This window comes from Amphibalanus amphitrite, unplaced genomic scaffold (genome assembly GCF_019059575.1).
Source record: "Amphibalanus amphitrite isolate SeventyFive unplaced genomic scaffold, NRLGWU_Aamphi_draft 001184F_arrow, whole genome shotgun sequence".
NCBI lineage: Eukaryota > Metazoa > Arthropoda > Thecostraca > Balanomorpha > Balanidae > Amphibalanus > Amphibalanus amphitrite.
In genome coordinates this window covers 161,015-174,984 of record NW_024882678.1, presented here as the reverse complement: position 1 = coordinate 174,984, position 13,970 = coordinate 161,015, and the positions used below count along the sequence as shown (strand labels likewise).

Genomic DNA, 13,970 nt, shown 5'->3' with positions numbered 1-13,970 from the left:
ATATCGTAGATCGTAACACTCTTGCCCTTTGTCGTTTCCACCCAGCGCCCCCATCTCCACTCTCGTTGGTTGTTTCTACCCTCCCGAACCAGGCCTTGTTTACGTGCTGCGCGTCGTCTATCAGGGTCTATCCGGCAGTTTATTACCGGGGCCGCGTGCCGCCGGCCGCCCGCCCCATTGACTACACTGTCGGATAGTAGGGTACGGGGAAGGGATGTCTCGGCAGGCGACACTGAAGGAGAGCTGGTATTGAAGGCCGGTTAGGCTCAACGGTGGGCTGTTTGTCCAGTCGGGAGAGAGATGAAATGATAAGTGGATGGTATGAAAGGAATCTTATAAATGAGATGCGCAGTGCGTATTGCGATCGGAAGTTGGAGGAGCTTGCACGGTGCAAAGTAGGGTGGTCTCGTAAATGATGGGACGGCTTGTCCCCTGCGGATAAGGCGACTTTGATGATCCTTGTTGACGACAACCGATGCAAAGAAGGTAGGGTGTTTTGTGTGGCTTGTGTGCCCGAGCTTGGCGTCACAATGAAATCCAAGACGTGCATGCTTACCGTCGGACGTTTCACAAGATCACGACTCACGACCCACTTTGTTCCGTTCTGCAACCACACAACTCAGTGTGACTAGCAAAATTAGGGGGAAACCCCCGGGTCGGAACTTCGCTATCCCTTCTCCGTACGGCCCAGACCGGTCTCGCTTGTTTACGAAGAGTGTGCAAGGTGAGACCGACTCGGGCGGGCACTGACGGATCGGTGTGTGGACCAGTGTCTCCGGATCAGTGTGCTGGAAGGGAGCTCCGGACTAGCCTCCTGGGGTGCTCGGGGTTTGGCATCGATAGTCCGTGTTGAATCGGTGGCCAAAGAGAGAGAGGGGGAGGAAGGGGGCGGAGATGACTAGCACGACCGTGTGAGTGAAAGTGCTATGGTCATCGGCCACTGGTCACCTGTGGTCTGGTCGTGCTAGTGGAACCAGCCGTGTTCTGCCCTGAAACTACTTGACTGGCGACATGCATTCGTCAGGAGCGCTCAAACAGGTAAACATTTACTCGCACACCGCTTTTAACGTTTACTTGCTATTCACGGTAGGTATCCTACCGTGAGTGCGGTGCTACCTTTTTTGATGCAATGTGTCTCATTCGACGTGCATAGGCCGCTGATAGCTTACTCGCTCTCAGGAAGCATTAGTTCTGTCTTTTGAGCCTCAGACGACGGCATATCATCGCGTGTCTAAGCAGCAATGCGCTCATAAAAAAAAGAACACCTCTTCCATTAACGAGGCTCCTACCTACTCAGCATGAATTCCGAACGCCCTGTTTATCAATCGTGCAGCATATCGCTCGTACTCAGCTCGTTCAGCTATACGTTGTTGCTTGGATGCCCATGTCAGCCGGCACTCGGCAGCCCTGCATTCTGTTGTGACTCGTATTTACGTGTTGCAATGCGTCGTTAGGGAATTTCATTGTTATTCTATCGGTATCGCTCGGGGTAAAACGTGATAAAGACCGGTACCTACTGGACGTCGAATGTGTGATATGGTGCATGAGTGTGGCATATGTTTATTCTGCAGTCATATTTAGATATGCATGTTCATGTTTATTAAGTGCTGGTAGGACGTTTTTACTTCGAGTACCTATCATGGAACGGAACCGATCCTTCCTTTCAGCATTCCGGGAAAACGAGGCCGATAACACCGTCACCGCTCTTGCTCGATATAATGACCTGTATCTAAAGCCCCGTCCCTGGATTCTCTTCAGCTGTATGTACCGACACCTCACATGCCTCTGTCAACTGTTTCAGGTGCTGGCCACGGCCATCTGCGGCCAGACCCAGTTCATGCTCGGCGCTAACGTGGCGCTCAACAGCGCGTTGCTGATCCAGGAGGCGGGCCCGGCCGGCCATCTCACAGTCACACAGCGCAACTGGGCCATCTCTGTGACTTTCGCCGGCGCGCTGCTGGGCTGTGTGCTGGCCGCCGCGCTGGCTCCGCCGATGGGCGCGCGCCGCCTGCTCCTGCTGCTGATGCCACTGGCCGCCGCCGGCTCGGTGGCCATCTACTGCGGGGACGGAGCGTTCGGCTGGACGGTGGCCGGCCGGCTGCTGGTCAACACCGCCCTGGGAGCCGGTGACGGCCAGGCGCGCGCCTATGTGGCTGAAGTAGCGGCGCCGGCGCAGCGCGCGGTACTCTCCACAGCTGTGGGGCTGCTGCTGTTCGTGGGTCAGCTGGTGGGCCTGGCACTGGCCTCGGTCTGGCGCTGGCCGCTGCAGCAGCTGGTCTGCACCTGCGCGCCGGCCGCGCTGGGCGCGCTCGGCCTGCTACTATTGCCCGACACCGCACAGTGGTTGATGGCCCGCGGCCGAGACGAGAAGCTGGCCGCCGACGCGCTGGATTTCTACCGTGGGCGAGAATTTGACACCTCCAGTGAGATCGACAACATCCGAGCCTCTGTGGAGGAGGCGGGCGCGCCGCTGGGCCGCACGTGGCGGGCGCTGTGCCGCCGGAGCGCGCTGCGGCCGCTGCTGCTCACCGCCGGCCAGTTCTTCTTCTTCGTGTGGACGGGCGGCTTTTTCCTGGTGGTGGTGACGGCGCTGGTGGTCGGCGGCCTGCCGCTGCCGCTGGACGACTACCAGCGCGCTATGCTGGTGCCGGCCGTGGCGCTGCTGGGGACGCCGCCGGCCAGCCCGCTGCTGCGCCGCGCCGGCCGGCTGCCGCTGCTGCGCGCCTCTGGGGCGCTCAGCGCCGTCGGCTGCGCCACCATCGCCGCTGGGGACCTGCTGGGCGCTGAACACGCGGCCAGCGGCTGGCTGGCGCTGGGCGGCGCGCTGGTCTGTCTGCTGCCCTACAGCACGCTGCTCACCGCCATCACATTCAACTACCTGGGCGAGCTGCTGCCGAACAGCGTGCGCTCCCTGGCCGTTAGCCTGGTGATGGGATGGTTCGGCCTTCTGGTCTTCGTCTCGCTACAGCTGTATGAACCGCTGCTCGGTGCCATCAGCGTGGGAGGGGTGTTTCTGGTTCACGCGGCAATCAGTCTCCTGCAGGTCCTGTATGCCTCCACCCTGCTGCCAGAGACTCACGGCCTCACCCTCGAGCAGATTCAGCAGCGCTTCTTCGACACTAAACCCCAGACGGCGCCCGTCGAGCTGGAAACGGCGAACGGCGACCGGGCGTCGCCGGAAAGGGACTCCTCTGGCGGAGCTTAGAGGCGACAGTGGGTGCAACCGTTTACTGAGATACTTTTTATGAGTATGAGCGCTAGCGCACTGATTTCCATCTACATATTACCTGTGTCATATGTGCTTTGTTTCCGTCGGTCGCTGTGACGATTCGGAATTCCGATAGTAGGTATACGAGCTCCTTGGCGTGGGGACCGGACGAATTGACAAATATAGTTTATGGCTCTCGCGAACTTCTTGCGTCTGTGACACCGTCTCTGTGACGACTATCGTCGATGACGTACGCTCTCTCGTAGCAGGCCCGCTATAAAGGGTAGGACTTGCTAATTCTGACATACCCGCATGTGGATATACAATATGTGTGATAACGCTGTCGATAAAAGATGCATGAGTATCGGCTTTACACAGCAGTAATGTAATGTTATTCGTGTGATCATATAGCATAGCTGCAGCATGACTTGTCGATAGGACGTATAAGTGAATCAGAACAGGGTTGTCGCTATAAGTGACCGTTCTGTTCTGTCGGTAAACGTTGCCAGGTCGGTGTCAATAAAATGGGTATTGCATTCGCCGTACGACATATATGGGTAGTGGGTACCGCATTTACGTCAATGCAAACCGTACGTTTATCTAACTATTCATCATTCGTTTATCTAACTATTCATTATTCATCATTCGATGCGTTACCTTTACACTTCACGGGCACTGAATGAAGCTTGAACGTTTCTCATCTACTGGTATGGCAATCAGCAATGAGAGCAAAGCTAGAGAAATTTCGTTTTATTTTACCGTCAGTCCGGCACTCGTCAGCTCGCTATCTGTCCGTGGATACAAGCTCCTCACGGGTGACCACCATATTCAACCATTTTGATAACGGCTTAATGGTTGGTCTGTGGACCTATCGCGATTCAGATTGTAGGCACGATGAATTATGTATTTCAACTGGCCTATTTTTCAGTAGGTCTTTCCGCATCAAGTATCAAGGGTAACTTTCAGCAACGGCACCGCATGAATGAATGAGAACTATAAGACATTGCTAGAATATTAGCTACTAAGCTGAATAGTTTTAAATCGGTCCATTTTCTAGCTTGGAACAAAAAGGGCCGAATGGCTTTTTATTATATCTACCTGTACCTATTACCTACTTTGTGGGTTCGACAGTTATTTTCATTTGCTACTTAGGTAGGTACCTATGTCTGGTTATGAGATTGACCAGCCATTTGGACGTCTTGTTTGTATTTGGATCCTACTATGGACGTCAAACCCCTTGAGACCCCACTTTTTTGCGATAATTTTTTAAATGCGTCAACTCTCGTTGACAATATTCTGGCAATGTGTGTTTCAGAACCTGCTGAAACTTTTATTGCTAAAGTATTTTGACGCCAAACGATTATGAAAGGTAGGCTTCTCATACACTCGTAATGTTAAATTTTACGGAACGAATCTGCTGTTTGGGTAGAGGCTACACGCTCATGGGGCGGAGCCACGTAATGACGTCAGCGCTAAGCTCCGCCCTACCCCTCCGGCGCTCCTTGCCCGGCGACCGGTCACTCGCGTCTCTCGCTCCATACAGGTTTGATGGTGGGCGGTAGCTGGTAGCGGTAGCGGGCGCTGGTAGATGATGAGCAGATGGCACTGGTGGCGGGGCTCGAGTGTGACCGAGCGCAAGCCTCTGCCCGGGCCTGATTTGACCTTAGCATTACGAGTGAATGAGAAGTACCTTTCATAATCGTTTGGCATCAACATACCTTAGTGATAAAAGTTTCGGCAGGTTCTGAAACACACATTGCCAGAATATTGTCAACGACAGTTGACGCATTTAAAAATTATCGCAAAAAAGTGGGGTCTCAAGGGGTTTGACGTCCATAGTAGATGCGCTTTCAGCAATGTTTTATAGCATTTATTTTAGCAATTTGAAGCAATTTGCTATTGTAAAACAAGATAAACGTTTTGCTATAACACGAAGGCCGATTGCATTCCTTTACTACTGCATAAAACTTCATATGGTAGCTCGAGCTATGATTTGGTAGCAACTACTCGTGGGAACGCACGTGCACCTGCGTTCATTCATTTCAGTTTAAAGGTAGTGTGCCACCTTTGAAAGATTTCCCGTTTTATTTTTCCTAGGATAAGAAGCTTCTGTTTTTACCTAATATCGCAAAAAAATCAAAAATGGGCCTGGAATAGTGCCTTTTTCGCCTAAAAGTTTATCGGTTTTTAGATATGTATAACAACTGTAGTGGGCTCACCTGCAAACAGGCGTCGGGCAACAATCGCGAATGCGGCGCACTTGTGACAATAAGCAAAGGTCATTATAGTGTTACGACCATACGACGTACGGGAATGAGTTATCAGCTGTCTAATCGTAGACAACACAATGTCGAGCCTTAAACTGTAAGCCTGTATTGGTATTGTTTCTTAAATTTGGCTGTCGAACATTAATTTGTGGTTTGAAATATGATTTTATGTAAAATAATTGATATGAAACAGCCGTTTCTTAAGTTATGACCCCATTACACTACACGCAAGTGGCAGAAATGACAATGATCAGCTGACGCATTTTTCTTGGCCGAAGTCAGAGCGCGCGGCCCGACGCACCACGCGTATTTGGAAATTCCGACCTCGACGAGCATCAGAAGCCACCTAACAGGCGTGTTCGAAACCGCAGGAGATGATGATGAACGGGTTTATCGAAACTTGATTGGATGAGCCTATCGGTCATAGCGATTTTAGTGTGTGCATTTATTGTTCATAGTGGTGTGAAATGTGGTTGGGGTACGACCGACAACCCGTCGGGGCGAATTTCGCACTGGGGTACTCAAAATTTGAAGAATTTAAGACGTTTCCATAAGTTTTGAAGGTATGGATAAGTTCTAAAAATCCGGTTTTCCTTATCCGGGTCATTAACTCCATATGGTCCAAGAAAGCTGGCACACTACCTTTAAAGGAAATAGTTCACTTTCACGAAATTATTTTTTTTTTTGCAATGGATTTATGATTTTTTATGTTCAAAATGATCAGCAAAGAAAATAAAACCTATTTATAACAAAAGATTATTTTCTATATTTTGATATAGGAAGAACTTTTCAGTTTCTGTAAGGCACAGGCGATCCAGTATGAAAAGAGCATGGGTCCCGAAAATTCTTCAGAAACTAGAGAAATTATCGCGGCCACCGGCATTTGGGCGATCTGCTGCTGCTGAATGTCCTTATTGATCAGTACGAGAATTTCTCTAGAGTTCTCGTAGATAATTTCTCTAGTTTCTGAAGAATTTTCGGTACCCATGCTCTTTTCATACTGGATGCAAATATATGCAAGGCACACATCCTCAACGCAAGACACCTTTTTCGGGACGAGAAATAGAATATCTTTGCCTAGGGTGATCGTTGGGCTGTAAAAGCTCCTGATTTATGCTCGTCTCAGCCCAGGCTACGGAACTGCTATTCCAGTTCAAAACCCATGTTAAAAAGTGAACTATTTCCTTTAAGTTCGCTTCGTTCGTGTGGTTCAGGTTTCGTTCAGGTTGCAGGGTTGGTTGAGTTCCTAAGGAAGGAACTTCCTTCCCTTGTGTTCCAATTCATCCCGTTCCATTCACTGGACCAGTGTATTGATCAAATATTGATCCACTGAAGTTGACTCGTTTGTCTGAAGTGAAACGCTCAAAACTGCGGTATGATGGGACGGCAAGTCAGATGGAAAGGTAAGCAGTAGGCCCATGACTCAAGGCTAAATAAACCGCATGACTGAATGCCTATATTCTAATCTTAGTTCTACAGGGCAATGCGATTGCGTTCATCCTGTTTCTGTGAGTAGGTCAAGGTACAGGTCTCGCGGGTTTTAGCGGTAAGTTTTGCCCAGTTTTGCCCCTCTCGCCGGCAGGCGGAAGCAGGGTGCGGGAGTGGGCACTCTCGGATCCGTCCTTCGGGCTTCGACGGCACAGGGGGGATGGGGGGGCGGCATAATTTTAACATTACGCCTATGGACGATGCATGGAAAGAATCGATAAATTGTTATGGTTTGCCCCCCCCCCCCCCCCCAAAAAAAAAAACTCTGAGCTGGATCCGCCTCTGCCCTCGCGTTTGGCCCCTGATTGAGTTAGAGCTTGGCGGAAAAAACGAGCGTGTTGCCCGTCACGAGAGGAAGTCGATGATACCCAATTTTAAGTTCCTAAATCATCGGTTGACCTTCCAGGTCAGGTCAATGACCCGAAAGTCAAAACCGGGGTCTTGTTGGAAAGACGTAAAGTGTGGCTGCCATGGGGTTTTTCGGGGTGCTGATCACGAATATCATGTTAGTTTTGATCACAGATGATGTCTTTGAGCATTTAGACCAGGTCGGGTCGGGTCAGGTCACGTCAACCAGTAGGGGTCGTGATGGGTATTCGTACGAATACCCATCACGACCGACACGTACTTACGTGTCAACCGCCTCTGATAGGTTCGTAACATGTTACGAAGGCACCAAAACTGCTTCGTTAATGTTGAAATCGTTGCTAAATTCGAATTCAGCTCCAAAAACTAGCCTAGCAACATGTAAAATTCGAAAAAGTGAACCGAGGTCACCAAAGGTCAATGACTTGACCTGACCTTCAGGTGACCTTGACATCCACCCTAGTGCATGACGGCATGAACATCAATATTTGAACGTTTGAAACCACGAAAAGCTTGCAAACGCGCGCCTAATGCGAGCCGACATACGCCGAATCGCGATTCCGGCCAAACATGGTCTCGTAAAGTTAGGTCAAGGGTCATTTGGGTCAGGGTCATGAAATTTTCAGGGTAGGTGTAAAATTGATCAAGGCGAGGGTACTGACTGAAAGTTTCGTCCAGTGGCGGCGGAAGCGGGGGGGCAGCGGGGGCACGGCGCCCCCCCATCTCCCAGGGTGGGGGTGCAAACATATCTTTTTGCCCCCCCAAATTGTTATCGACGAAGTACCACAATACTTCCATACTACGTCATGAACATATGCCAGTTTGGCTGAGTACCTTTTTAAGTTAATAGAGCGAGTAATTTGGAATGGATTGATATTGTTGTCAATGTCGTCGTACATATTTTGATCACATTGGCTAGCATTTTGCAGTGCGAGTGCTACCAACCAAAAAGGTTTGCAATAGCCAATAATTGGCTAACTTTAATGACGTCATTGGTTTAAAGGAAGCAAGTTGTTCAACGCGAACAACAGTCACGGTGACAGCCACAGCGTGCTACACGTATTTGAACTGGACTTGCCGCAGTGGCGCGGGAACCAGAGGGGCGGTTCCCGGGAACCGGCTGGAGGGGCTAGCGGGGGCTGAGCCCCTCCAACTTTTCGGCGGGGGGAGGGCTCGTAATGTAGGTATTTGAGACCCTCCAACCGGAGGAATCGAAATCGGAAATCTACCAACATAATTTCATAGATTTATTACCTTTTCGAAATGTTAACCAGAAACAACCTTCATTATGGAGCGTTCTAACGCAGAAGACTGTGACAACATGTAAGCACATATTCATTCTCTAAATATCATACATTTCCACCAAACGCCCTCCACACATAATGCTCAGAAATCAAGCAGCTATCTACGAGCTACCGGTAACCGGAAGAGTAGGACGGAACGCGAGTGGCCCGGCATGCGGACGTCACAGAAGCGCGTCTGAGCGTGCCACAGGCCTTTCCCCGCGACTCTGCCAGACGCCAGCCGGCATAGACTCGTGAGCCGGGGGGCAGCATGGGGGTAGCCTGCCCCCACAACTCTGGGGCCGTGGGGGGCGCAGGCGCTGCCCCCACAAAGTTTCATAGGGCCAGGAACCGTCGGGGCAGCTTGTCCTCCCTATATTAGCGGCCGTGGGCCTCAAAGAAAAGCTGAATGGAAGACAATACCTATTTAAGTAAAAAAATCCCCCTCTATACCTGATTTGACAGCTCATGTGTGAAAGCTTTAAACGTTTATTCCAAGTTACCAAAAAGGTAGTTCCTTGACTCAGATGAGACGGGATATCTCACTTTTTGCAAATGTTTTCGTTTCGATTTTTCGTTGTAAAGGCCAAGGGGTGAAAAATAAGTGGCCTAAAACCGGTGAGAAAACTAGATTTGGGGGTACCCTAGGTTCCGGGAAGGATCAGGTGTGCCCCCCCATCCCAAAATACCTTCCGCCGCCTCTGGTTTCGTCGCGTTCGCCCGCTTTTTACGTGAGTTATTCGAGAAAAACCTTAGGGGGTTGCATCACCTCCTGTGACGGCGAGGGTTAAGTAAATTTCCGGCTATATCTTCTTCGTCTTAGGGTCGGAGATGTGATAGACCATAGACTACTACATATCTGGACTGGACACGAAATTTCGCCGATTACCATAAGGGTACTGCAGGCGGTGGATATGTAGTAGTCTATGGATAGACTTATTCGTACACATGCCTGCCATGATTCTCTAAAATGGTTTCATCATCTAACATCTATCAATTAATTTCTGAGATACTCGTATAGCCGGAAATGTAGGAAGGCAAAACCTATCGCTTAATCCCGCGAGAGCCTTACTTTCGCCGTACACACCTAATAGCACGGTGCTATTAGGTGTCCAATTCAAGATTGAGTGGTCCGTTGTGATCTCCATCACCAGTATTTCGCTTTCAATTCCAACTACGTCTTCGAAAATAAGTTTTGTAGTTTGGGGCATTTGTCGTAACTAAAAAATCGTGTTAGTGAAAAGTAATGTGATATGCAAAGCCAGTGCCCCAGTGCTGCGAGTCCTGGCAAATCGTCATTGTGCCTCGTCGCCAGTATTTCACGATGTGGTGTGGTCTGTTATGTTGGGGATCCGGGCTGCCTGCAACCCGGCGAGAGCACTGAGCTTTTCCCAAGACTCTTCAAGATAGCTTTTCCAAAGCCTTTCCCTCGCCGAATCGAGTTTCAGCGTCATCTATTATCAGACTGGTGGCGCCTCTAACTGGTTTCCCAGTGAAGTCTCCGCACCAAGATGCTGGGTGCTTCGAGTTTCACCATCTCTAGCGCAAAATAAGCGGCTCCAGCATTTCCTCTTTTAGTTATAACGTGTCGGTTCAGTTATGTTATGTGACTGACCTAGCATCACGTGATCCGTATAAAAATTCGATTCCTGTATGTAAAATGCAAGCATCCGGATATTCTGGAGTGCGGAGGGCTACTTTTCTCTGAAAAAGAATGCATACACATTACACATCCATAAGCTTTCCAAAAAAAAAAATCGGCGTCAAAAGCGCTGCGAAGTCACACTCAGATTGCAGATCGATATAAATAGGTTGGTGACTTGGCTTGACCTGAAGATAAGACGGAGGCCTTGTGGTTCCGTCATCGCTTTTATCCGCGGGATATTTATATCATCCTTCCGGCCGTTATCATCCTCGCCCTCGGACCTGACACGCTTAGTCGCTTAGGTATCCCAGTTCCGGGCTGGCCGTCTTCCCGCTCTCTAACCGTTAGGCAGCGAAAGCCAGTGGGCAGCTCCAATAGGGGCATATCCGTCTTGGTCTGGGGTGATCGTCTTAGCGGCTGGGTGACCTGTTCTACTGAGATGTGGCTCTTTCAAATTGACGGTCTCAGATCTCTCGGCTCGAAAAACACCTCTCTCTCTCTCTCTCTCTCTCTCTCTCTCTCTCTCTCTCTCTCTCTCTCTCTCTCTCTCTCTCTCTCTCTCTCTCTCTCTCTCTCTCTCTCTCTCTCTCTCTCTCTCTCTCTCTCTCTCTCTCTCTCTCTCTCTCTCTCTCTCTCTCTCTCTCTCTCTCTCTCTCTCTCTCTCTCTCTCTCTCTCTCTCTCTCTCTCTCTCTCTCTCTCTCTCTCTCTCTCTCTCTCTCTCTCTCTCTCTCTCTCTCTCTCTCTCTCTCTCTCTCTCTCTCTCTCTCTCTCTCTCTCTCTCTCTCTCTCTCTCTCTCTACCTCTCTATCTCCCCTCATCATGGACGAAACAGAGCGTCAGTGCATGACACCCACTCTAGACTGGGGAGGTCAAGCCTCAATAGTAAAATAGTAAATGCTTTAATTTAAAATAGTAAGCCATTTAAAATAGTAAGAATGCTGTACCTTCTTATGTTTATGGCAGGATCGAATTCATTAGTTTTAATTTATTCCCTCTCAATCATTGAAGTCATTCACTCTTTCATTTTTTTTCATTGAAATTCATTTAATCTAAAAGAGTGTGTAACTTGTAAGCACTTTAGACACTTGGATGGAGCTTACCTTACTCCGTGCGAGATGATAAGAAATGCTTGCTTTTACTGCATTGGGGTACAGGATTGTCGGGATTATTAGCTCTCTTCGTACCTATTGAATTGTTTGCAGACTGCAGTGTAAATATATGATGCGACGTTTCGTTTGATATGTTAACTTTGTCAAAGTCAATATAACGAAGTGTTAGGTGCTAATATATATTTAATCGGACCGCGTCCTCGGTATACCAGGTATTATTCGGTGTGCCTAGCCAAGGGTGTTTTAAATAATGCCCGAACGGAGTGAGGGCATTATTTTTCCTAAAATATTAACCGAACGAAGTGAGGTTAATATTTTCAAAAATAACACGAATGAAATGAGTGTTATTTTTGTATTTAATGCACGAGCCTGCGAGTGCATTAAATATAAACACCCTTGGCAAGGCACACCGAATAATGCCTGGTGTACCGAGGAGGCGGTCCGATTACATTTATTATAACGGTTTTGCGCCGTTCGTCGCTCAGCCCGTCTGTTTAAAAGGGCTACATTGAGGGATTGGGAAAAGAAACGGGGCTTGGTTTTCTTTTCGGGGAAACACTTGTTAATAACGAAGTGTGTACTGTTTAATCAAATTAATAGCGCCAATTAGGAAATGCAATAGTGGTATAAGTGGATTGTACAATACAATGTCTCGCTCAGTCTCTTATATTCATATGCAGGCCCTCTTGCAGTACTTGTAAAGAACTTATGCAGCCAGGGCCGCCTTCTGTGAGAACCGTATACTGAAAACGCGTATTTACAAGCTCTGGTCTATTCCATCATCTCTGTATCATGTTTGCCTGGGTATACCTACCAGACACTTGGCCTGCGCTGCGCCTATCTCAAGTGGCTACAGCCCATTCTGGGTCTTCCTTGTGTTGGTTGGAACACCTTCTGCTTCTCTATTCGCCAGTTCTTGGGAGAGCAAACTGCAGTTTTTTCTCGCTGTCTGTATGTACCATTCGTAACCATTTTCTGCATTAATGAGCATCACCTTTGAGTGATCGGACAAAGCAGTGGGCCTATGAGATTAAAAAAAAAATAAGAAGGCGTTTCAAAGCTCTCTCTGAATTTGATTTAGCTCTGTGTTGCCTTCGGTGCCTGTGTTGCCTTCAATCTCAATGCAGGCCAATATTTATTTTTTTCAGCGAGCAGCTTCTTGTGAAACCATTCGGGCTCCACCACGGAAAGAAAAAGTCTGATTAACAATATTATTCCCGGGATTAATATATATTAACACATGGTTTCCCGTGTGTAAATGGTTTTAACGCACGACGTGGATGAGTTGGAGCACGAGTGTGTTAATGCACGAGTGAAACGAGTGCATTAACGCACAAGTGCTCCATTCCATCCACGAGTGCGTTAAAACCATTTATGCACGGAAACCATGTGTTAAACTAATTAATACATGCTTAACGGTGCGAATTTGAATTAAAATTAAACTTAGTCCATGACACTAAAAGGGCCTTTTATGGAATTCTTAGAATAAAGTCAATGACCCTTCCGAAAAACTTAGTCGAGAAAGTCATCACTGCACGCGCGTGCACCAATTTAAATTGGTGCACGGCTACCTTCGAATTAACGCACGGTTAATCCCCAGTGAACGCACCGTAAAGTATGTATTAATTTCTGTTATACCGACGTTTTACTTAAAAAACTGAAATCACGCGCGCGTTTAGAGACAGTCCTCCGATGCTGCCAAAATTACTCGTGCTATCAAGATTTAACCATACTTTTTTAACATGCGTGAACGGCGCAAAGTCGTTATAATAGTAAGTAATCTTGCCTTATCTTCCATTTTTTATTGAGTTAGTTCCGAAAGTGTGTATCTATGAATTGTTTTTTCCCGAGCCAACGTTTCCTAGTGTCCCTATCTGCATGTTGCCTAATTCAATGTGTTACTGGATTTTTTGCATATTCAAACTTCTGTTTCTTTTGTGGTTGATATTTGCATTATGTTTCCGAAGCGTTAACAACATTTTGATATTGCCTGAGTTATTGTCCGAAAATTTTTGTTCCCGTAAACGATTAGTAGTCGAGAAATGCATGCGTATCATTCCGAAGAATTGCTTGTTAAAAAAAAAAAAACTTACGCTAGACGCTTATGTATGCAATTGCATGCATAGATAGGTAACATGAATCATGCTATCATATATTCATGTTATCTTTGATGTATGCAATTTATGTATATATGTACCTATGTATGTATGTATGTATGTATGTATGTCGGCATGTATGTATGTAATGCATGTATGCGTACATGTATATACCTATGCAATATGCATGCATGTGTGTATGTATGCATGCATGCATGCATAACCGTATTATGCCAGCTCTCTTTATGAGTCACGACTCGCCCAGGGCAGGGGCCAATCTAACCATCGTCGAAAGTACTTAGGAAGTTTAATATCAAACAAAGGATAGCTTCATTTCCGCGTCAGGGATCGACCCCGCGATAAGGCAAAGGTCTGAAGTCTGCCTAAACTTCCATTGTTTAAACCAGTGCTGCTCAAATGGAGTGAAACGTGCTACTTTTCCTCGATCTTGCGAATCATTGACAGCGATTGATATCTGCCGTGGTACATTTGCTCGACCGCCTCGAG

General features: G+C 48.0%; 1 protein-coding gene across 1 annotated transcript; it reads left to right on the top strand.

The window, feature by feature from the left end:
* The first annotated feature begins 2,023 nt into the window (after positions 1–2,023).
* On the top strand, positions 2,024–3,205 carry LOC122370913 (facilitated trehalose transporter Tret1-like). Its single transcript, XM_043346865.1, has 2 exons — positions 2,024–2,481; positions 2,740–3,205. Exons 1-2 carry the CDS (start codon positions 2,024–2,026, stop codon positions 3,203–3,205), a joined length of 924 nt encoding a protein of 307 aa, XP_043202800.1.
* The last annotated feature ends 10,765 nt before the right edge of the window (positions 3,206–13,970 follow it).

Excerpts from the sequence above, each read along its gene's own strand:
- LOC122370913 (XM_043346865.1), top strand. The coding sequence starts at position 2,024 with ATGCCACTGGCCGCCGCCGGCTCGGTGGCCATCTACTGCGGGGACGGA. Across the intron at positions 2,482-2,739 it reads GGCGCGCCGCTGGGCCGCAC|CGCCGTCGGCTGCGCCACCA; the intron begins GTGGCGGGCGCT and ends TGGGGCGCTCAG.